The following is a 24,761-nucleotide window of genomic DNA, read 5'->3' on the forward strand; positions in this document are numbered from 1 at the left end:
ATGAAGTTTTGCCCCATCCACATGCTTTCTGTAAGAATCATACAAGCTAAGAACATCAAGTCAAGAGACCTGCGTGAGTTGTGCTTTGATTGTGTTTTTAGTCATCTCCAGAGTTTACGCAGTGAGCAATGTTCCCAAGTTCCAAAGGTATACAAGCAACATACATAAAGCACAGCAGTAGAAGTACCAATGCCAGGGCTGTAATTAGATCAAATGCCTGTGGTATCATTAGATTGGAGGACATAACTAGTGGCATTTTGGGGAACTGGTAAAAACCAAGACTGCCAGATGAATTTCCTGGACCAACAAGGGAAGGCAGACCTTGTGAGGACACTGCAATCTGTAAATCTGCTTGGAGTTGTTTGGTTTTGGTGTTCATAAGTGGCATAAATCGTATGCTGGACTGGAATTTTGCCACACGCCATTTATTTAGAGACCTTTTATTGAAATTTATTGATTATACACAATAATCAAAAATAAATTAGAGAATTTCAAGCTGTCTAAAATACAATATTATTTGAGGTATTTGCTGGTCTCAAATGACCAATCACCAGCCAGTTTCTGGTTAAGGAGAGCAGATCCAACTCTAAGCACCTGCTGAGCGTGCAGGCAAAATAGACTTTTTTTGTGTACTTTTGTATTCAGCTTTCTTTAACTCATTATCTCACCCTCACTGCCTCCTATGTCTCCTTGTCCAGGTGTAGTAGGGGCCAGCCATTCAGCTGCTGTTTTTGCAGAGGTCTCCTGTGGCTTCCTCAGTCAGGACAGAGTCCTTGAGATGCCTTTTCTCACACTCTTGAAACCTCCAGCCTGTGTATTCCTCTAGTGAAAAACAACACGTTCCGCCCAAACCCATCACTTTGTAGTGAGTTATTTGAGTTAGAGCTGAGACCACCCATGTCTGGCCGTGCAGGGCTAAGCATAACCTTGACCCAGCCTGGATGCCAGGGAGACCAGAAGGAGCTGAATCCTCTGTTGGTTCCTGTACTCCTGTGGCAGATACCACCTAGAAATGTCCAGAGGTGGACACTAGAAAGGTGATAGTGTGACAAGGCCTGTTTTTCTGAGTTTCAATGATCTCTTCTATCTACTCTATTGAAGGGACAGTTCCACTTTACTGCCAAAACCTTGCGGGGCAATGTTATTCACTGCTTGATACCAGTCTGAAGTATTTAGGCATCTCGGGCTGCAGTAGACATCTTCAGTCAAGTCCAGACTCCAGCTCTGAAAGACATCACCTTGGAGATTTCCTTTCACACCGTTGTCCAGCTTCACAAAGTAAATGCGCTTTCCCACCCCGGCTCTTCCCAAAGGATGGCTGCTCGAGGATGGCTGCACTAACCATAAGGAGTAGATGTGGGCTGGAAGTGAGATGAAGATTTCCAACCTCCTCGTGTTCCTGGGCCCACACTGGCCTTTCGCTACAACAGATCTTCTTCCCTAGTGCCTAACCCTTCTAGACAGCCGTCGTGTCCCCTCTGCATGTCTGTGTTGCCAGACTGAGCAATCCAGTCTCCTCCGATCTTCTCTGTAATATGCGTTCCACTTTCCTGTAATCATCCTAACAGCCGTTTTTATGAGCTAGCTCTAGTTTCAGTTAAGCTTTTTTTAACATTGTTGACTGGAATTATAAGAAATATGCCCAATGAATGGTCAGTGGGGTCTTTCATATCCTCTTTCTCTTGACATGGGAAACATGGCTCTTGGCGAACTTTGTGTGTGCGTGTGTACGTTTGCAGTTTGTAGCTACCCAGGAGCTAGATGGTTTTCCCTGGTTGCTTCTAACCAATGGTCTCTTTACTTATTAAAAGAAAGTAATAATATTTATTAGTCCCCAGTTGCCCTACTTTTCATCTATAGCATTGGCATCAGGTTTTTAATTTTTCTCTGCTGCAGTGTCTGCGTCGGACTGCTACGTGCGCTTGTGGCTGCCATCTGCTTCAAAGGGAAAGCTTCAGACCAAAACCATCAAGAATTCTGACAACCCTGTCTGGAATGAGACTTTCTACTTTAGGATCCAAAGAGAAGTTGAGGTAGTTAAAAAAAAATAATAGAAAATTCACCATTTTGAATATATGGGAATACTCAGTTGACATCCTGTCGATCAACTGTGCTAGATAGCTTAACAAAATGCTTGTGTAATGGAATTTACAATACAAAACAGTAAACATCTGCAGTTGTGTTCCCCTCAGCTAGTTGTAGACATTGGTGATATGAACTAGTCTAGACTCACTTTGTTGTCACTAAGTTTTGTCGCTGTGCTAGTTAAGCAGCTGCATAAATCTATAACCATTTTGTTGGTGCTGTTGTTTTTGTGTAATAGCAGCTCAATAAGTGTTCTTATTTATTTTCCTCTTCTACTAGAACATTTTAGAATTGGCAGTGTGTGATGAAGATCCAATGACCAAAGATGACATGCAGTTCACAGTTCTTTTTAATATTGCTAGAATCAGACCTGGAGAGACGGTCCGTGAGACGTTTGCTTTGAAATCAGAGGTAAGCACTGAAAATACAGGGAGAGATTGGCAAGACCTCATTTTCCACATTGGTTTCCAATGTTAAGTGGGGTTTGAGTCTGCGTAAACAGATATCCTTATATATCGTTATCAATATCTCACCAAAGCAGGTGTCATTGTGCTGGATTTTTTGCGACATTAATCTCTTTTTACAAATTCAGAAAGTGAAGAAGATTCTGTCTCATTCACACCATCTCTGTGGAGACAAAATATGTTAACAGGGAGTATCTGTAGTAATTTTTATCTTTTATAATCTAAATAAATTAATTCCTCACCTTTCGGCTTTATTCCACTTTTGCCACACAGAGAACATTTCCTCTTGAATGGCAACTTTTTATCAAACACATGAAGCCAAGCCACTCATCACTTGAATGGAACGGTTCTTTCAGGCTTCTCCTGTTGGTGTTCATGCTGGCTTTCTTTCTAGGTGATTCAGATTTCTCTAGCCCATAGTAAAGGGATGCCTGCTCTCCTGACGTCATGGATATTCTCTTAATGAGCCCATGAAAGCGAGTTGTCCAGAGGACAAAGCTGGGATAGGTCCGTAACTACTCCTGGGCTTGTCTGAGCTGTGGCTGAGGTGGTGCTACACACTCACAGCAGGAAGGAGCCAGCCCATACCCCCAAAACCAGCTACTTCCCACGTGCCTAAAGCTGTTAACGTGGATCTTCCTTGTGACTCTGCAGGCTGGCCCTCCCCAGCCAGTGGCTGAGTCACTGGGAAATGCAGTGATTCAATAACCACCTCGGTTCAGAGTATCCTTGCCTACTTCATCCCTGCTGGATTCAGGGTGAATGTGATTTAAATGGTTTGTACATGGAAATGACACTGGCGTTAGTCACATTCGTTGCTGGGCTTCAGTGCCCTTCCCCTATGCACACATCTTTGCAGAAAGCCCTATATTTCTGTTTCAGCCAGGCTTTCCCTCTCTGATTACGTTTTTGGAAATATGTACAGTTCTGCAAATCCCACCATGGGAGAATAGTAGTCACAAGCCTGCAGTTTCCATTGCAATCTCAGCTTTGGAAAGAGGTAACGCGCAGCTCTTTTGGTAGCATTGACAGAAGAGATGTCAGCCAGAGAAGTGCTTTTTAGGTGTGTCTCTACTGAAAATTCTTGCAGCCTCCAATAATCCATATTTATTTTACTTTTTTTTTTTTTTTAGAGAGAGATGTGTGCTAAGAAATGGGAAAGTTTGGAAGTGGAATTCTGGCTGGAAAGAATGTGAGTAAAATTTCAAAGTTGAAAGGTATAGACCTGCCAGAGAAAGAAAAAATTATTTCAGCTCTTCCTTCCAACAATGAGCTGAAATGACCATTTCAAACTTTTATATTACCTTAACTTCCCCAGATAATTCTACCTTTCAGCATATTTCATACAAATCTTACCTTCTGTTGAACATGTATGTCCTGATTGTGGAAATGTAGTAACACTGGCACAATGTGATGCGTGTAAAACCCAACGGAGATGTTCATCAAGTTGTTAATACTAATTGAACAGTGCCTAGAACACTGTTGTGTTTCTGAAAGAGAAATTCTGAAAGAATACAGAAAACTTGTATTATTATTGTGATATATACATAGTTATGTAGACAGTATTAGAAAAGTCACCCATTAGGCAATAGCTTAGTTAAACTGAAAACCCCCATAAAATCAACAAATAATAAAGTTAAGACCATCCCCCTCAAAGTGGTAATCAACATTATCTGGAGGAGAACAAGTCCCATAAGATAAACTTTATCTTTCTTTTAAATGCTAGCACAGGTTTGGTTGAAAAAAACCCCAGGCCAACACTCTAAACTACATGTTTTGGCATATTTGGGCTTAGCATTACCCAAAAAAGGAATATTGCCCAGTCAAAACTGCCTAGCTGCATGGAGTTGCAGTTGGAAGAAGGAACTAAAAATAAGGCTTCTTATTCTTAAACACTGAAAAGCTGCAGAAGAAAATCACTGTTGTTCTTTGTTAATCTCTACCACAGTGAAACCCAAGAAAATCTATTTAATTTAGCAATGAGGGATACTTTAAGAGCTGGTGTAAGCATCTCCTGCAAATGTGGAAGCAGTCACAGCCAGACATACAGAAAGGACAGAATGAGGTGCAGTACATAGAAACCAGACTGAGGAGATTCAGGCTACAAATTAGAGGAACATCTTTCACCATTCAAGTCATAAGGCATGTGGGGATTCTCTGTCCTTGGAAGCCAAACCTAGTTATTTACATTTAAAGACATTCTACAGCTAAAACAGAAGTTTCAAGGTGGGAAGTGGTGTTTGGTAAAACACCCTGAACTTTGCAGAAAGCCAAAGATTACATGCTATGTAACTTTAATGGTTCTTTCAGATATATGAATGCACTTATGAATGTGTGTAACACGGTGGTGTTGGAATATTGGCCTTAATGAGAGATGCTGTTAATAGACTCTATGGGTTACTCATAGTATCAAATAACTACATCCATTCAGTGACAGACCTGGGTCTTACGAGGTAAAATGTCGAGGACAAAGACTTTCTATAACTTACCTCTGTGTTTTCCAGTCACACATTATAGCACAGCGGGAGCTAATTCTTACTTGCCATTCATTTGCGATCGGTTGTAAATTACAGTCTGGGACAGTCAGAAATGTCTTTCCTAATAAGTATTTGCAGAAGACATTAATAGTAGCCTTTGCTTTCCCCAAGTCATATGGTCATTTGTTAATAGCATGACATGACTCCACATAGACCAGTATGTCTTTGTTCTGTTCTATCTTAGCGTATAGTTTTAAGCCCCAGTGTTTTTTATGGGCTCTCTTTCCTTTCTTCTTGTGTTTTGGGTCATGTACCTAGCAGGTGATCATGAATTACACCTTTTAGAAAACAAATTGTGGTACTAACATAACTGTACTAAATTTTAAGCAGGAAAGGTCCTAAAACTACTGTTAAAAAATTAATATATGAGACACACAGCTTTTATTTATTTATTTATTTTGATTCTGTCGTTTCAGTCCTGGTCCTCCAGAGCACCTCATTACCAATGATGTCCTAGTGGTAAGGTTCACATATGAATTCAGCTTGGAGTAATTTGTCCTTCACTTTGATTCTCTCCTCTTCCTCATGATAGATAGGAGCATGGTATGCTTTATAAAGTGAAAGGCACGGGATATGGCTTCATTGTTGCCCCCTCCATGCAAAAATAGAAGCTGTGTTTCTTGATGTCCTCAGGTATTACAGATGTCAATATTTTGCCCAGAATATTTCCCCAATATTTTGTGGCAGAACCCCATATTTGTTGGTGTTCAGAGTGAAAACTGCTCACGTTTCACATAATACAGCAGGAAAAACCAAAGATTATAAAAGGGATGAGTCTGTGGAAGGCAACGGTAAGAATTCATTGTGCTTATGACTGGAAGGTTATCTAACGTAACTGCTTTTTCGGAAACCATTTTTTTAATTAAGAGTTATTTTAGTCATTGAAACGTAACGAGTCCTCTTTTGCTATTAGTCAGCACGTGGTATATTACCTATCTCCTTGGGTCGGCCCAGCAGCTAAGGAGTACAAAGTACTTTGTACCAGCCACTCCATGCCTGCACTGGATTTCCAGCCTTTAATACCCCTGAGGCAAAGTAACGCACGTTCTGTTCTTTCCCCCTCATTTTCTGTGTGAGGCATAAGAGCTGTACTGACTGGCATGTGCTGTGTGTTGTTCCTGGAGTGGCTCGGAAAACTGTCCTGGCATAAGTTATTACAGGTAAACTGGAAAGACTCAGGTGGATGGCAGGGTGCAATAAATCCATGATCTCCCTCCATCAGGACCAGAAAGAAGATGCTTTGTAAACCAATCACCGCCACAATACACAGAAACTCGTCATTGGGTGTTTTCCCCCACCCTTCCTAAATAATTATCAGATATATGTATAGCTGTTTGGGCAACAGTGTGTTGTATAGTTTCCTGATTTTGGGATAAACTTGAACAGGTGTAACAGCCTCTGGCAATGTGCTGCTGTACGGCGTGCTGGCTCTGATGCGGCATAAACTGGGCTACCAGGATAATGGGCTCTGAAGTTAGTTTTATGGGTTTCTTCCAGTGCTAGGAGCGGTTTAGTTGGCTCTGTATTACAGGTAGTGGTTTGCCTGACTGGTATTTCTTTACTTGCTGCAGACGTGGCATCTGCTATATCTTCCCACTTCTCCGCTCCTCTCTTTTACAGTCCCGCGAGGTCTGCTGCTTGGAAGCACAAGTGGACATTAACGAAAGCAGGAAATATTTGGCAGGTATGCTGATTTCTCTGTGAAGCGAGGGCATGGCCAACCCTATCACAGTCCTTCAGACCCAGATGGAGGCATTTCAGGGTACAGAGCTGACTAAGAATGTTCTGAAGACAATAAAACATAATGCAGTGAGGATCTCTGAACTGCCTCCAGCTGTAACGCTGATCTCTGTGTCTTTGCCTTTGAAGCTATCAAATAAACTTTGCTGGTGGAGGTATGAGGAAGTTTGGGAGCCCTCCAAGCCGAGGAGTAATGGCAGGGGCACCAATTCCTGTGCTGGTGGCAGCTTATGGAGGAGTTAGCACGAAGAACGACCCCAGCAGAAAGTTTGCCGATTTTGTTAGCTATTTTGCTCGAGCAGCGGTATTACTCTCTAAACAAATCTGTTTTCACTAGAGGGTAAAAATCTTGTCCTTACGGTGCCTGCATCCCACGAGGGAACACAGAAAACTACAGAGGACACAGATACTTTCTACTTCCATTGCGTGAAGGCTTGGGAGCCAGTTCTAAAAGTCAGGCTGCAGGTAATGGACACTATATGGTGCCACTGTTAGTATTGCTTGCTCATTTCCAGTGCCACCAAAAGAGTGAGGACTGGTTGGTGTTTACTCTGTGAATAAAATACATGTTTGTGGTTTTTTTTTTTCTCTGTAGAAAGTTTCTGATGAGGAGGATGACAATAGCAATTTAAGTGACACCTTAACGGTACCACTGAAATTTCTCCCTGTTGGACATAAAGTGAAAGTAACTCTCCCTGTGAGAAATGTAAGTGCTTCAACATTTATATGAGCTTTTGGAAAGAATCATAGAATGGCCTAGGCTGGAAGGAACCTTAGAGAGCACAGTAACCCTTAGTATTTAACACTGTAAGATTTAAAAGAAAAAAAAACAGTAAGTCTGAGGGAAAATTTTTTGCACCTACGAGTTTTCTGTGAAAAAAGGTTAGTTTTCTCAGATAAATACCAATTTTCTGTCAAGAAAAATGAATGATTGGTAATTCAGCCTGGCCAGTTTTCGATACATTTCAGATTAGCCTCTGCTGTCCTTACACAGTTAAAGGAGAATATTCATTACCCCTAGCAAGGCTCTGGGATGCTCCTCTGCTCTTTAAGAAGCCCAGGTGGCTAGCTCAGTCTATATACCTAAATTTTAGAGGGCCAAAGCTAGGTGAGATTACTCTCCGAGAACAATTCTATTACATTCCTCTGTAACCACAGTCATGATGGTAACTGGTGAGAGATGCAACTCTAAGTTAAAAGCAGTAGTCGTGCTGCTGTGTGGCCAGAGGAATCTGTTAACAAACGCCAGACATCCTTTCCCACACCTTGCAGCAAATGGGAGGCAAAAGCAGGAGAAGAAGAATTTCTCAGCACCTTTCCCGTAAAGAGAAGTGAGAATGGGTATCTGTTTTGCCAACAGTGATTCCCTACCTCCCCTGTAACTCTTCGGAAGGATGTGGTGACTTGTATTTTCTCTTCTACCCCTGTCTTTATCTGGCTGCTGTTCTCATCCTCTGGAACAGGAGGGTGGCAATGGGATACTGCTGTGGGGTTAGGGCAGTTCATGGAGGTATATTCAGAGTGAGGAAGAAAAGCTCTTTCACAGCCACTGCAGCTCCTCCTGCCTCTTTTGCTTCTCTGCAGAATATGTTCGGTGTTTAGTTGCTTTCCTTCTCTCTCCTGCTACAGTTCTCCAAAACAAACTCTATGCAGGGCAGCAGTGGCGGGGCATTCCAGGAGGCACTGAAAATCTGGTTTTCAAAACTACTCTTTTCCCCAGTCATTCATGTTCCTGCTCTCTTTCCTTTGTTTACAGAATGTGCCACTGCAGTTGTACCTCCAGCTAAATGATTGGTAAGAGGACTGTTTTTCACTCCAAAGGTTTTATTGCTCTTTGAACTGTGGATTCTAGAGCAGAGCACCCTTTATTTAGATAAAAGGAATGCAAAAGTCTAAGGGTAAAATATAACAATATTTAAGTCACCACGAAAGAGTCACCACAACAGATCAAAGTTAAATGCCCGTGGGGCAAAAGAGTCACGCCAAAGTGGAAAGAAAAAAACCTATGAGAATTTCAAACAGTGCGGAAATTAGTCACTGAGTGTCCTTTGTGTCAAAGAACCAAAGACTGAGATTGGAGGCTTCTTCACCCAGAGGTGGGAAGAAGGCAGATGGACAGGAAGTTTGAAATAAGAAAGACATCCAGAGTCCACACAGTACTCAAACCACGCAGGTATTTTTAAGAAAGTAGATTTCTGGTTCTAGTGATACTGCTAGAGAGATGCGCAAGTAGATGAAAGGTTACACTGCAAAATGATGAGACAGTCAACAAATAAACCAACATTATTTTAATATCTTTTTCATCATGCTATTTCTGTATAAGCCTGTGACAAATCCTCACCAAAGATCTTGTTAGGTTCAAGTCACCCTTTTCTCAGGAATGATATGGAGCATAAATAGAAAGGATTCAACTTACAAAACTACTGAAAACCTCTAATGAGCCTTTTGTTTTTCTTATTTGGTGTCCTTAGCTGACAGAAAATCTTACACTGAAACACCAAAAAATAAAAAAGAACTTGTAGAAGCAAAGCAGTTGATTTCTTTGAAACTGGATGCTGTACTTCTGCCTCTAAGTCTGAATCGGGATTTTTTACAATACTTAGTAGAATGAAGTTACTGAAAATAGATCCATATACATTTTCAACACCAATCCTGTGCCTCTGGATTTATTTGTGTTTCAGCACAGAAAAACTAGATGTGCGCTTCGGGTACAATCTCTGCCAAGGAGAGCAAGAATTCTTGCAGAAAAGGAAGAGGGTGGTTGCCAGCGCCCTGAAAAGGGTTCTTCATCTGGGAAGAGATCTACATGGACACGAGGTCTGTGAGCTGGAGTCCAAGCATGGGCTGCGGGTCTCTTGAATTAGGATTGGCACAACTTCCCACAGAATTTCTGGTAGTTTTTGCGTGTTGATGGAAAGCCTGTTGATTTGAATGGCAGAAGAACACAAGTTCTCTGTGAGGCAGACCTAAAATTTCAGCTCAGCTATTCATGCCTCCGCTCTTTTCAACAGGCTGAATTCCCAAGGCCATGATGTACCACTCTTCAAAGCCAGAGTTTCCAACAGTGTGGTGCAGTGGGTCAGCAAGATGGGAGGCAAGGGGACATTGTGTTAGACAAAGCCTAGCCAGACAACCCGAACCAAGTAGGAAAACAGGAGTATTTAAAATTCATGCCACATAGACAGTTATGAAATCTCTTTTCACAAAAGCTCAGCGTCCTTTTGGGTGGAGAAAGAAGGTTTTATAACAAGCTCCAGCTGAAGTATGTTTTGTTGCCAAGATCTAGAGCAATTTTTTAAGCCAACATTTGTTTTCTTGCTGGAATTATACTTGTTGAATGGATGCTGTCCAAAGAATCATTTTATTTACTTAATATACTTTTTCTGCACTCTGCTCAGGACTTCCTTGAATCCATTCTTAATTGCATTTGTTGCAATTTTTGTTATTTATAAGAAAATAATATAATTATATGTTATTAATCATTGCAATTCCAATTATAAAGAACAAGGGGAGGAAGAAAAGTTAAAAATCACTGCATATCCAAACTCATCCAAGCTCTGGGGCTAAGGGAGTTCACTGAATATCTGGAGGTTAATTTAAAGAAGGTACTGGTTAAGTCTGACTGAATATTGATTTAATTTCATTGTCTCCCAATGAAGTTTGCTGAGGAAATTACAAAAGCTGTAACTAGACTTTTCCAAGAAGGCAAGTGAGTTTCTGAAGATAATATTTGTATTTTTTGAACAGGTCCCAGTAATAGCTGTTATGGCAACAGGTGGAGGCCTCAGAGCAATGTCAGCTATGTTTGGCCACCTCTCAGCTCTTCAGAAGCTGGATCTGTTGGACTGTGTTACCTATGTCACTGGGGCTTCTGGCTCGACATGGTGCGTATAGAAGATGAGATTTGCATTTGGCATGACCATGACACTGCGTTTCCACACAGCGAGAGAGAAACACCTCTTTTGGAGTCTTGCATTGTTGATAAGTGAACGTAATTCCCTGGTAAAGCTATGTTGGCTTTCGATCATAACTTCAGTTTAGACTTGCTGATTCTCTTCTTTGATAAAAGTGGATGGGTAAATGCAGTAACTTTCCAAATCCATCCAAATTAAATGGACTATTTTCTCACATTTCTGTTCTTTAGGACCCTAGCAGACCTGTATGAGCATGCCGACTGGTCACAGAAGTCTCTGGAGGGGCCACTTAAGGCGGTAAAAGAGCAAGTGACAAAGTGCAAGCTCAACCTCATGTCTATAGAGCACCTCAAGTATTATCACAAGGAACTTGCTGAAAGGGCAAAGGCAGGACATGTGTCGTCTTTTACAACTCTGTGGTCACTCGTTCAGGAAATGTTTTTACATGAACGGGTATGTACATATTACTGCCACACATGTGGGAAACATCCACTCATTTTCTTTGGGGCTTTGCTCTTTGAGGGCATGATGTAATGTGTGGAACAAATCCAAAGCGACTGAGGCATCCCAGTGTGATTCGTAAACAACGAGGGAGGATCTTGTAGCCGGGGTTCTCCAGCATTGCCTAATGGTTTGGAGGTGCCTCTGTACTAGGGTGCCCGAGAGCTGACAACTTCAGTAGGAAAACTTTGAGAAAGAAATGAGCTATCCCCCTAAAAAAGTCAAATCTGTTAAAGCTGGACATTGAAGAGTTGCAATAATGTGTCCTCATATGAACATTAGTCTCAGCCTTAGCAAAGATCTGAGGGATGCAGGCAGTCATTAGATATCAATGAAAACGTATCAGAAAGGAAACCAGGAAGGAAAGTGAGGGAATATGAAGGAAGAGAACTCATAAAAATGTGACTCACAGATTCCTCTGGATTGTAAAACATCCGTTATCTATCCATACTCGGGTAGATTGTGACAGATTTTCTGCCTTACACTCTTCCAGAGGTTTACTGTGCTTTTTTTATCTCTCTCATTAGCCAAGAAAGTACAAGCTCACAGACCAGCGCAAGGCATTGGAGCATGGCCAAAACCCGCTGCCTTTCTACGCGGTCCTCAATGTGAAAGAGGAAAAGTTCAGTACCTTCAAATTTAGAGGTAAGTATTCCTAGAGTTTTTTTCTGACTCTGAGTAGGCACTAAAGAGAATTTGGAGGGAGTGTGTCTGCGTGTGGAGAATATAAGAATACAAACATCTGTTGCTTGCCCTGACTCAGTGTTCATCTTTTCATAAAATGTTTGCTATTTTGCGAACTGCTGGGTGTTGTTTAGAAAGAGCAGACCTGCTGGATAACATCCTCAGGCTTGAGCAGGGCATCTCTGAAGTTCTGGGCTAAAGTTGTAGTTTTGCCACAGAAATTGTGAGTGAGCGTGCGATCTCTTTCTGTCTCAGTTCCACAATCTATAAAACAGCTTTGATAGATCCTTAGTTTGCAGAGGTTGCCACTTCCCTAAATGCTACACTGGTGAGGGTATGAAAATAAAGCGGAGTACTATTGCGAAAGGGGTGTGACATGACACCCTTTAAATGGACCCAGGCTGCATTCAGCCAAAGGTGTTAAAATGAGCAGATACTGGAAAGAAAAAAACAGCTATCACTTACATTTGGTTAAGTTTACAGCTACTGTTCTACTGCAGTACCAGTACAGGACAGCCTGAGTCAGGAAACACCATGGCCATTCCCACACAGTGCAACTTTCTAGTTTGGAGCCGATGTGTCTTCGGGCTGCTCTGTTACATCACATAGACTGACAGGTCTGGATCAGTGGAGGTTTCATGCCAGTCATTCCTGGCAGGTTGGATCACACTTGCATGTCGAACACTTGATGCTCTTCGAGAGGCAAGTGAGATCCCAGAAGCTTAATATACAAGTATGTATCTAAGCTTTCAAGTTAAATCAGACTCTTCCCGAGGTGAAAAAGCTAGTTTCTTTTGTATGCAAATCATCTCTCCATTTGTATGGAACTAGACTGTGTAGTTTGCATTACAAAGTTGCTGATAGTACAGAGCTGCTGAGACAAGCAAGATCCATGGAGCTTATGGGTAGCTTTATCCATGGGGGAAGGTGATGTTTCCTTATTCTTATTACAGCAAATGTCACGCCAATTCTTTTGTAGAGTGGGCGGACTTCTCTCCTTACGAGGTGGCCATACCAAAATATGGAGCCTCCATTCCTTCAGAGTATTTTGACAGTGAGTTCTTCATGGGAAGGAGAGTGAAGAAGCTTCCAGAATCTCGGATCTGCTATCTGGAAGGTGAGCTAGTAGTGCAATGCAGTTCAACACAGCATGGTAGAAAGAATGGTGCTGGCCGCCCATCGGTGTGTGTATGGAAATCCTCGCCAGCAGTTCGGCCTCAGGTCTTGATTCCATGGGCTTTTTATCCCTTTGGTACACTTCTGCTCTTCATAAAGTTCTTCCCTCTTATCTTCCCTTTTAACCTGGGCAGATTTGGAAAAGTTGCAGTATGGTTCTCCTTCCCATTTTCTGAACCATACGAGATAGTAAAGGAGGAATTAATAAGCTTTAAAAATAATTGAAGAAATAATAAGCCTTTCTTCCCTGAGCAGTCATCAATGCTTCAACTCCATCAGCTGTGTTTCTAGACAGTGAATTGCTGAGGTAGAATTAGAAGGAGCCGAAAACAAAATATAGCTGTTCTAGAACAACCCACAAAGGTGAGAACCATCTGAGCTGTGTGGGTTGAGGGTGTTATCACTAATCTTGCCTGCCCATAAGGATGAAGGGAGCCCTTTTAACCTCCAAAAACTGCTTAGACTAGCTGTTCTGCCTCCAAAGGCAAATAAAAGGGAAAAAGCAGCTAGTCAGAGGGATCCATCTGCTCCAGGCAGTTTTTAAATCCTTTCCAGAATTTTATCTTTTGATACCACAACCAAGGATTGAGTAGAGACAAAAAATGTTTTTCTCTCACTGTAAAGTCTTATAGAGATTGAATTTGTTCCTCATGTTGAGTACCTGGCATGGGGCTTAATAACAAGGGATAGTTCTCCAAAAGCAGACTCACATATGGAGCTGATTCTATTTTAATCCTGGACCAGCTGAACTCCACAGAAACAAAACATGCCTGAAAGGAAAAAAAAAAAAAAATTTGATCTTAGATCAATTTAAAGAATAAATCAGTTTAAAGAAGGGCCTTATGCTTGTATGGCCTCACCATGCTTTCAAGGCCTCCTTTCTTTCACAAGCACACAGTGAACACTCTAAAATTTCATTTGGAGGATGAATACCCCTTATTTTTTTACTCTGTGCTATACAGTGAAGAGTCTGTGTGTTGTGACCTCTCGAGGATGAACATTGAAGTGCTGACACCATTATGTTTGAACTCTGTGAGACTATCTGCTTAAGCTATGTCATGACAGGGTCCCTTCACGTGGGCCAATAATATGTAGCACGGATATTTGTAAGAGTCAGTGGTTAACGTGCGATGGTGCAGTATTTTTCCCGTGTGGTTTGACTTACAGGTCTTTGGACAAACATCTTTACTAGGAATTTGCTGGATGGCTTGTACTGGTCCTCAAATTCAAATGAATTCTGGGAACGATGGGCTCAAGATATGGTGGATGTAGGTAAGAGGTTTCAAAATCACTGTTTGTTTTTGACCAAACAGTGCTTCCTATTCAAGAGAGGATGAAGAAAGATACATTACTACTACTGTTTGTGAATAGTCTCTCACACGTTCTCCCTAAATTCCTGCATGTTGCGTTGCCTCACTCTGGATCTTCTAGCATGATTTTCACCTGTGTCAGAATGACCACTATGTGAAGCTTTAATCTTATTTTATTTTTAATTTTTTTATTTTTTTAATTTTAAATGTATTATTTAGTTATTTTATTTTATTTTATTTTATTTTATTATTATAACGTATTTATTTTTAACCCAGAGGCACACTTCGTGCTAGTTACAAATGTTTTCCATTTAAATTTTGTTCATGGGCTGTTAAATGACTCCGCCAATGACTGCAGGTGAGAAAGGTGGCTTTTACTTGTAGGCAAAGGTACAAAGCCAGCATGTTATTCGGAAAAAAAAGCCAAAGCTGTGCTTGCTTTAACCAAAACCAACTATCTCTTTGTTTAAATGGGATTGGTTATGTGCAGATGTTCTTAAGAAGACTGCAAGAAAGAGGATGAGGAGGGCCCCACAGGAAGGCAGCGGGGCAGCCAGTCAGATTGCTGATGGCTTTTTTCTCACAGTTCCTTCTCTGTTTCAGAAAAACATTCCCCCGAGGAAGACGTCACTATCATCGAGCCTCCGTCTTGTTTGTCGGGGAAGTTGTTTGAAATGTTTCAGGACATTATGACCAAGCGTCCTCTGCTGGGAAAGTCACATAACTTCCTGAGAGGCTTAGAATTTCACAAGGATTATATCCATCAGCAAAAATTTATTCAGTGGAAAGGTAACTGCAACAAAGAGTTAGCTGCAGTGTGCAGGTAACACCTCAGATTTTTTTATTTCTGTTTTGGTTTGGTTTTAGGCTTTGGAAATCTCACATTTAGAGATAGTTTCTCAGCGTTTGGAAATGTGCTGGGATGGAGCGATGCTCATGGTGTCTGTTTCTTTAGGGCAACAGGTTAAAACAAACTAATCCAGGGGCCACTCTTGTGCCTCCTGAGGATATCTGCAATTTGTATCAAAGCATGATCTTCCACAGAAAGTTTGTCGCTCTGCATAGGTACAGTGGTCAAAAGGTTCAGAATCTTTCCAGAATCTTTTGAGGTCAAGAAATGAAGATAACGCCGGAAATGTGAAATAGCAGGTTATTATGTGCCTCTGATGAAGGAAAGGACAGGCAGCAAGCATGTGGTTGCCCCTATGTGGGGTATTCCTGCCTGATGATTTATCCACATGGAGACCTCTCTTTAACCCTTCAGAAACTGAAATACTGAGATCCAACAACAGGAATTTAAAGCCACGTAAGAATAGACTGCATATAATAAACAAGCAGAATATGTAAACTCGATGTATAAATTGAACAGCAATTTTCTCTGGCCTGTGCTCTGCAGGCAGGCAGAGCAAACAGTCATGGTAGTTTTACATCAAAATCTGTGAGACAAGCTGTGTGTGATGGGGCCGAGGTTTTGCGCATCACGAACCTTTTGGTAATCCCAGCATCCTCATTTGTTCCAGGAGCAGGTAGCGCCGTGGGAGGACCCCACATTATTAAGGTTAATCTGACTTCAGCAAGAAATCACTGCTCTCTGCCTCCTCTGAGTCCTTCTCTTTGACAACTTGTGTTCTCTCTCCCCTGTTTCATGCAAATTACAACACTTTTACTCCCTGCTTGCCATTGCTACGTGGTTTTCTGACAATGGCAAGAGATGGGGAAGGTTTTTAATGGATTAAGGCAGAGCCCACAGTGTGCTAAGTGCTTTCAAAACATCCAGAAAGCAAAAAGTTTGTGTCCTGGAAGTGTCTGCTCAAAGAAAACGAGAGTAGGAGAAAACCAGTAGCATAAGAAGGGTGGGTGAGAGAAGGAGCAAGTGAGTAGCTTAAGAAGGTGGCTGAGGGATAAAATTGTCAGTCAGTAAATTAAAAACTTAATTTTCCTTACATTTGCTGTTCAGCAAAGGCAAATGGGTAGAAGCAGATTTCAAGGATGATTTAGAGGAAGACTAAAGACTATCTCAGGATAGATACTCTACAATAAAGCAAAATAAGTGGAAAACACAAAGTCTGGAGTGGGAAAAATAAGGAGATTTTGTTTCCACTTCTGGCTGCCTGGCTAAAACCAGGTGTGGATCTCTTTCTAGGAGCAAGAGGAGGTGCCAGCTCTGTGATCAGAAATGATAGTCTTGTGGTAGGTGAAGTCTCCAGGATAGAGCTGTGTTTTGGAGGCTTCCCTGTAGCTTGGGCTGTCTGACACATTAAAACAAGATTCTAAATGCCATGTGGAAAGCCAGATTTTCATGGTGAGAATTTAGGGAACTCATAGCCTGGAATTAGTGTAATGCATTCACAGTAGGCTTCATGCTTTCAAGGCAATTCCTGAGGCAGGACTTCTTCAAAGTCCCCTTTCCGGTGTTGGATGGAATAGGAGACTCTCCCAAGTAAAATCCCTACGTCTGATTCACATATCCAGCCACGAATAAATGCTGCACCATTCCAGCTCCATGAGAAGAAAATAGAGGTAACAGAATTTCAACTAAAAGTATTCACCAGGCCAAATAAAACTAAAAAGTACACTTTTGTTTCTTCGGGGAGGGACTGCAAGCAAATGTCTCTCGTTACAGGAGAATCTGTCAATTCCCAGCAGCCATGAATGCTAAAATAAGCAAACAATTTTGTAAAGACCTGACAGTGAGGGAATGGAAAAAAATATAAGTTATTGCTTCAAGCTGCTGTCAAACATTCTAGGCTATGGAACAAGCTAGAGTTTTTCTGCATGGTTTAAATCAACACAGCAGAAAGAGGCCAAGGAGGCAGAGATATCGAAAGAAGTGCAGTGCTGGAACTTAGCTGCAGTATTTCTGTGATCAACTGTTTCTTAAAATACAAATTATTAAAGCATAAATTATTTAAGGTTCAAGGGGTCTGCTCTGGGCTTTGCTACATCATTTTGTAAACTTGAGGAACACTCTTAAACCATCATAGAATTGTAGAATCGTAGAATGGCCTAGGCTGGAAGGGACCTTAGAGATCATCTAGTCCAACCTCCCTGTCATGGGCAGGGATGCCACCTCTCGACTAGACCAGGCAACACATGGGGACGATTTTGATATTTAAAACCACAGCAAAATGGTTTTTATTCCATGGGACTAGAAATGGCATCAGGGGAGCAATAGTGGACTTGCTGTCTACAGGGCAGGCTGGTGGGGTTGCTAGCAGAAAGAAAGAGGAGTCTAGAAACCAGCTTTAAATCTCAACTTGCTGATTGCTATAATCCCCTTTTGGCTCCTTTAGGCATTGATGTGAGGTTTAATTAAAGCAAACAGTATTCTAAGCTGTTGATAGGGGATGCTGTGTGCATAATGTGGTATTTTTTTGCAGCATGGCTGCGATAATTTATATGAGAAATCAGTGAAAGCAGATTAAGGTCTGATTTTTCACCCTGAGAGAGGAGTCTTATCCTAAGAATGGGAAAAAAAAAAAGAGCAACGTAGAAGTGCAGTGCTGTACTGCATTTGTTGGATTTGTTGCTACGCTGTGAAATTTTTATTTTCTTTGTATTCTTCCCAGTTCTTAGGGGGGAAAAACATAATCCGAGGTCTGTATTCTGGGAAGAATTCCTCAGACTTGTGTCTCAGCTGTGCCCTGACACAACTGTTGACTCCTCCTTTCCTGCCAGTGCATCACTAAGTATATTCAAAATGTTTTTCAGACACTGTGCTGGATGGTTACCCTAACAATCTGACACCGCTGCAGAAGTACCTCTGCCTGATAGATGTTGGCTATTTCATCAACAGCAGTGGCGCAGCACTTTTCAAGCCGGAGAGGAATGTAGATGTCATTATCTCACTTGATTATGGTTTGGGGAATGCATTCAAGGTGAGAAGATTAACATGCTCTGCTCCTTGCAGCCATGGTAAAACTCTTCCTGTGTTATTAAAACTTTCAATTAAAGTGTCTGTCTAAGTCTTGATCATATGCTAGAGAGCAAATGAGTCACTATATCTTGGAGGAGGAAAGGAACTTCCTTCAAGACTAGAACTATAGAAACGGTTAGGCTCTTTTCTCTGTAGTGGATTGAGGTCACAATTAGTTGCTGGAGACCTGACCTTGACCTCTACTTGTCTGTCCTCATGACAAATTCTAAGTGTGGCTTTTGGTCAAGAAACGTTATAGGGTGATAAGAAGCATCATCTGACTTGTGGTGAGTGGTGGCAGAAAGAAGGGTTATACTGTGGCTACTTTGGATTACATGTTCATTGCAGAGTGGTTCTAGGGACTGAATTAAGTTGCTGTAGTATTTCTGTGGTAATTCAGTAATCCTGATTCTTGTCTTAGCGTTAACTTTAAGGCAATTACATTTTGTGTCCACAGCAATTAGAGATGACATACAAATATTGCAAGGTACAAAAAATCCCATTCCCCAAAGTGGAGATAAGTAAAGAAGAAGAGAAGAACCCGAAAGAATGTTACGTGTTTTCAGATGCAGAAGACCCCAGAGCACCCATAGTAATCCATTTCCCACTGGTGAATGACACCTTTAAGGAATTCAAGGAGCCTGGTAAGTTGTCAACAAAACTATACTTTTTAGTTGAGTTTGAGCCATTTGTCTTTCCACGACATGGGTCTTATCTGTCCTTTGTAGCAATGATTTTCAGCGAGGGCAAAGCCTTTGTGTGTGAGTGAAACCATCTCCTGTCCAACATGGTCATTCACAAATATGTGCTTCTTCTGTTGGGCTATGAGCAAGCATGAACACTCATCTGTCAGAACAGGTCTACGTTCCAAAGTACATGAGTTTCCACCACGACAGATGAGAAGAAAGTGTTAACTCTTTTCCTGCTAGCCTAGTCACACTATCCTTCTCACCAAAACCAGGATTATGTTCTCCAAATATGGAGTGAAACTGTATCTATTACCCACCATGATGCAACAGAGGTCCATGTCTCCACTGATTAGCCTCCACATACTCCTCAAGAGGCAGGTTAGCAAACCACAGGAGGCTCAGTGATGTTGATTAAGACACAGGACAAGGCTTTAAGCCACAGCTCACTCCAAAAAGGTGTATGGGAGAAGACAGCACCAGCAATGGTAAGATGTTGGGGAAAAGGAAGGGCCAGAATTCCTTCTTGATCTAGAAGAGACCAAGAACATCTGCCAACTGCTTCTTCCCTCATGTATCAATTTAAGACCTAGCAATAAGCAAGCAGGGTGGACACTGATTACTTCTCATGCCTTTGTGCCAGCCATCATCTAGATGGAGGGAATTAGCAAGCGTCTCCGGCAATAAGAATGGTATTTGTGGCCCAAAAGTCAAAGGAATGGGCACATGGCTGCTAATAGCTGAGTCAGGTAATTCTGTTGTGAACATGGTCAGATAAATAAATAGTAGGAGGTGGAAAGGAGGGATTGTTTAGTTGGCATAAGTGGAAGAAGCATAAAAGTTACTGACTGCCCTACCTTGGCCTAGCTATTATATGTATTGGTACAAGCATTGTGGGAGAAGGAGGTTACTCTACTAAAAGTGAAAGAGCTGCCAGAAGGGCTCTGTTAGTCAGCGGAAGCCTGTATTAGCTCACAGAGAAGGACCTTGTCCTGTACTTGTTACAGAGTTTTGCACGTGAGTTTGGCAGCCCTGTGCACATGATTAACCAACAGCAAGTCCTTAATTTTCCCAGGTGACACAGCTTGTATCCTTCCTCCCTTTCTCCAGGGAATTCAACAACAGACATGGCTTTCCCGTGGGGACATGGATGGTTGGGTGGGTTCTGCGTGAGGCCCAGCAGGCCCTGGGCAGTGGGGTCTGCCCTTGGGCATTGTCTTTGAATGCAGGCGTGAAGCGGCAAAGGCCATGATAGAACAAGAGAGCCTCAGTATAGATTAGGTGTGTCCAGCAGCTTGTGGGATATCTTGCAAAAAATCAGGCAGGCGGTATCTTGCTGATGCATCTGCTGTCTGACTTCCTTAACCTGAGACCTTGCTCTGCGCCGAAGCTATTATAGCAACGAATCCCGAGGTGTCTCACACACCACCTTTTGAGCAATCAGGCCCTGGTGAACTTCTGCTTTCCCTCTGCTACTGCTCGACACAGCAGACGGAGCATTCACTCTCCTTCCAGCTCTATGCAAAATTATATTGTGTGGCTGGGACCACAGCTAAATGGATGTCTCTGAGGGAACATGTGGGGAAGGTTATGAACAACAGCAAAAAGGTTAAGTAAAGCTGCTTTCCTGCTATGATGTTCACCAGCACTCAGAAAATGTGTGCGGCGAGAGGTACTCCAACAAAATCATGGTTAGGAGCTCTATGGGTGAAGAGAGGAGGTACCCAGTAGAGGGAACTAGGCTTGTTCAGTGGAGGCTGGAGATGATCCAAACAGCAATGTGCAATTAGACATGGTTAGCAAATAAAACAGGTGAGTGCTTTGGAGTATCTTTGCGTGAAAGACGGATAAGATTATGCAGAGCGAAGCAGCTCCTGCAGCTTCTCAGCACTCCAGGCCCGAATTTGTGAGCTGTGACGCTCACCTGCATGTCTCTGAGCTGGTGGTGATTCATCCATCAAGCTGACAGCCAGCAGCTCATGTGGGTGGCTGGGGGAGGAGGGAGCTTGGCAACCAGCTTGCGTGGATTTCAAGTTTAACAGTGGAGCTTTTCATTTCTAGATGGCTGAGAGACACCTTGTGGAATGTGGGTACTTATTTTTCTTGGGTTTAACTATTTAAATTCTAGAAAAGAGGACCAGCTCATGAACCGCCCATTTGCAGTGCAGCTATAGAGTGTGTATCTGGCTAGCACAGATGACATGTCTCTCCAAATATTGGGAGGCTCATTGAAGCAAAACTTGGACATTTTTAATACAGGCACTTCCACTGACAGCCTGTGCCCAACACCCTGAGATCACATGGTCCAGAAACCTCTATGTTAAACCAAAACCTGCTGTGTCTCAGGCAAAGTTCATGTGTCATTTTCACATGACTCTGATAGACACCATAAAGAACATCTCAGCAGTCTGTTTGCAGCCCCTCTGACGGTTATCTATCTCACAATACATTTGTGGTTTGGGCATATTTGGTTCAGATTGCCAGCGCTGCTGAGGGACTTCCAGGTCTGAGGTTTAACAGGAATGGAAAGGAGGAGCAACTGGGAAAGATGACCAGGAATGACTCTTTCAAGCTGGGAGGCAGGGTGTGCAGTCTTTCCTGGAGACTGGTTTTCACAGCAGGTTCTGCCAAGTAGATCAGTCTCCTCCAACACTGCGTTTTGTGGTCCCGATTCAGCTCACCGTGGTGGTTTTGTCTTTCTCCGCAGGGGTAAAGCGCAGAGTCTCAGAGATGGAAGAAGGCAAAGTAAATCTGGACAGCAGCTGCTCACCCTATTACCTCATTAGGCTCATCTATTCCTCTGAAAATTTTGACAAACTCGTCAATCTGAGCAAATACAACATCCTCAATAACAAACACGTGCTCCTCCAGGCACTTCGGAGTGCCGTAGAACGGAAGAGAAGCTGCAGGACTGGAAATCTTCCCAGCTACTCTGGAGCCGGATACCCCTAGGCTGTGTTTTTGCGCTGTTCCCCACTGGAGGCTCTGACGGTCACAACACCCCACAGTCACATCATGGCGCACCACCGTCACAACGCGTTACAACGCATCACAGCGCTCATTATATTTGCAGTCACCGTCACAACGCGTTACAACGCATCACAACGCATCACAGCGCTCATTATATTTGCAGGAAACTGAGGAAACCCCTACCTTTCTCAGCTTGCCTCCTTCAAATTCCTAGCTTTCAAACGGGTTTATTTAATCTCCTTGCCTCAAGTTTTCAGACCATGAGAGCCTCACACTGTGGTCTCCTCATTAAGAAATTAGGGTCCTGGTTAGGAGAGACTTTCCAGGATCTCCTTGATGTTATAGAATACGGTAGTGGTGATAGCTGGTAGCTCTTCGTATGTGCCTGTCCCCTCAATCCTGAGCCCATTGTCGGTGTCTTTTCAATGCTTCGTTACAAGCCAAGTCCTGGCCATTTGCATTCAGTAATGTCCAGATTTTCAGATAGGCTGAGCAAACTAGAATTTGCACTGAATTGGTGGGCTCAGCTTTGAAGTCGGGCCAAAGAGTCAGATATATCTGTGAACAAGGGCCAAAGTGGACAGTTCCACTCTGTCTGGCTGATTCCCCTTGCTGATTTAGAAATTATTCCTTTACTTTTTCCATTCCCCTGCAAGAGTTTGGCACAGAAATGCTGCTCCAGGCTGCCAGGAGGGGGGCAGCTACATTTCAAGGAGAAAGGACAAGCTGCATAAGTTCTTTTGAGCATTGACTGGAGGAAAAATTCTGTGTAAGGCATGAGTGACTATACTGATTTATACAGCTAGTGCCTTTATGCACTAAAATCTCAAGAGCCTGAAACAAGCTCTTGCTACCAGAAACTCAAGGGGAATAGTTACCATAGACTCAAATACATTTAATTTAATAATAATGACTGAGACTGGTGCTCCTTATGTATGTAAATTGAATGCAGGATAATGTAACTAACAGAATGCAAAGCCATTGTATTTTCACACCCAGAAGATTTTTTTTCTTTACAGTTGTCCTCTATCCCTAACATCTTAGTCAAGGTGCTACATTAAAATAAAAGGAAATTCTTTCTCACACCTCCTTTTTGGAGGAAAATAGTTTTAAAAATGAAGCCTGGCTTTCATTTTCTTTGAAGTGTAGTGAGAGACTTCTCCTTGAGCCAGGAGCTTGGAACATCTTTATAGGCTTCCACTGTATTAAAAAGATGGTAGAGAAGGGTGCTGAACAATGCAAAACAGAGCTCCACAGAAGTCAGAGAACTTTCCAGACTTCCTAGCACTGAAGGATTTGGACCTGCTTTTGGTTTATTGAATCCAAAAAGAGCGTATTCATTGGGACCTCCAAGGAAAATCTGACAGATTTCTTCTGTGTTGGAAATTTACTTGGTATCTAGAATTAGTTTTACTTGAAATCCAAAATTAGACGAAGTGAAACAGGTAAACGCAAACAGTATTCAAGCCCAGAGGGAGAGAATTTACAAAAGGCTTCATTGCCTGAATCCTACATCTACTAAATGCTTCTGCTGCTGCAAGCAACGGCGACGAATAAGCATCAGCAATATTCCTTTGTACAGTGCTTATTTACAGAGCTAAGGAACACTGTGCCAAACCTGAGGGGTCTTAACAGCTGGAATGCAACTGTACAGCTGAATTCAGACCATGGGATCATACAAATTAATTGGACACTGTCTGCAAATATAAAAAAGTCCCCAAACCCGAGCTCCAGAGCCTGTTGGTGTTTGACCCTCTGCTTCCCTTGGCCAGTCAACGGGAGCGGAAAGGATGGATGAGGAGTGAGTGATGCCATCATGCTGCCTGTCCCCATACCCTCACTGTGCTAGGGCCATCAAAGTCTTGCTTTTGTCTTCCAGCATTATGCAATTGCCCCGGCTGGGGCTGGACGGCTCATGGGGAGCCCAAATCACGGCAGCCAATAGCGGCTTTTCTGCTGCAGTGGTGAAAGGACTCGCTTCAGTCAGGGACACTGGTGTTCTCCGCAGCAGGTGGGATTTCTTTCGACACTAAATCAGGCTCTAACTGGAGCTGGAAGACTTGGCCTTCAGGAGCAGAGACTCAGGGCAGCCTCCAACAGATACAGCAGATTCGTCAAGAACAAGATCACCAGTCATGCTGTATCATTGCATTTTCACTTACGTGTCATCCATGCAGTAAAATAGGAACACGGTTTTACCTCATCTTACCCAATTTTTAATGCTCTGCTGCTACAAGAAGTTATCCCTGTTCTGTTCATGGGCTACAGTGAGGGATCCGTAGCCCCGTGAACCTCAGCAACACGTGCCCAGCGGTGAGGCAGCTCAGCCACGCTGAGAAAATCGTGTTTGGTGTTTTCATAGTGCTGCTAATGCAAAGAGGAATGCCCACTAAAATGTGAAAGAGCCAAAAGAAACCTCACAGGGTTTCTGGGTAACCCACACTCGGTGGAAAAGTAACTTTTCTGAGGGACTGTTAAACCCTGTCATAGAGAGCCAGATGTAGCTGTGGGTAGAGAAGGAGGTGGGAAGGTGGCGTGATGCTTCTTTTGCCAGGAGCACCATCACCCAAGGGTGTGCCAACACTTCAAGTGCACACAGGGATGGCTGCTTCATCTTGCAGCCCAGAGGCACAGACAAACATGTGCCCCTTGCTCTCCTTGAGACCTTGTGGTAGCCCTGTAGCCTTAATTGTGAATAGTTTTGTGGGAGTCTTTTTAAACTATATTTTTGCATTTCAGAGCCTGAAATTCTGTAAGGGCTGTATCACTGTCCATCAG

At 42.6% G+C, this 24,761-nt stretch overlaps 1 protein-coding gene across 1 annotated transcript; it reads left to right on the forward strand.

Moving 5' to 3' along the window:
* On the forward strand, positions 1-21,965 carry PLA2G4B (phospholipase A2, group IVB (cytosolic)). The gene is made up of 19 exons (XM_009871177.1): positions 1-73; positions 1,897-2,033; positions 2,365-2,496; positions 3,683-3,741; positions 5,503-5,545; positions 6,707-6,770; positions 7,164-7,291; positions 7,422-7,532; positions 8,583-8,620; positions 9,508-9,643; positions 10,574-10,710; positions 10,971-11,193; positions 11,769-11,886; positions 12,905-13,042; positions 14,269-14,373; positions 15,015-15,200; positions 18,123-18,289; positions 18,785-18,971; positions 21,721-21,965. The coding sequence occupies exons 1-19, from the start codon at positions 1-3 to the stop codon at positions 21,963-21,965; spliced, it is 2,427 nt and encodes an 808-aa protein (XP_009869479.1).
* The last annotated feature ends 2,796 nt before the right edge of the window (positions 21,966-24,761 follow it).

This window comes from Apaloderma vittatum, unplaced genomic scaffold (genome assembly GCF_000703405.1).
Source record: "Apaloderma vittatum isolate BGI_N311 unplaced genomic scaffold, ASM70340v1 scaffold606, whole genome shotgun sequence".
NCBI classification, from domain to species: Eukaryota; Metazoa; Chordata; class Aves; order Trogoniformes; family Trogonidae; genus Apaloderma; species Apaloderma vittatum.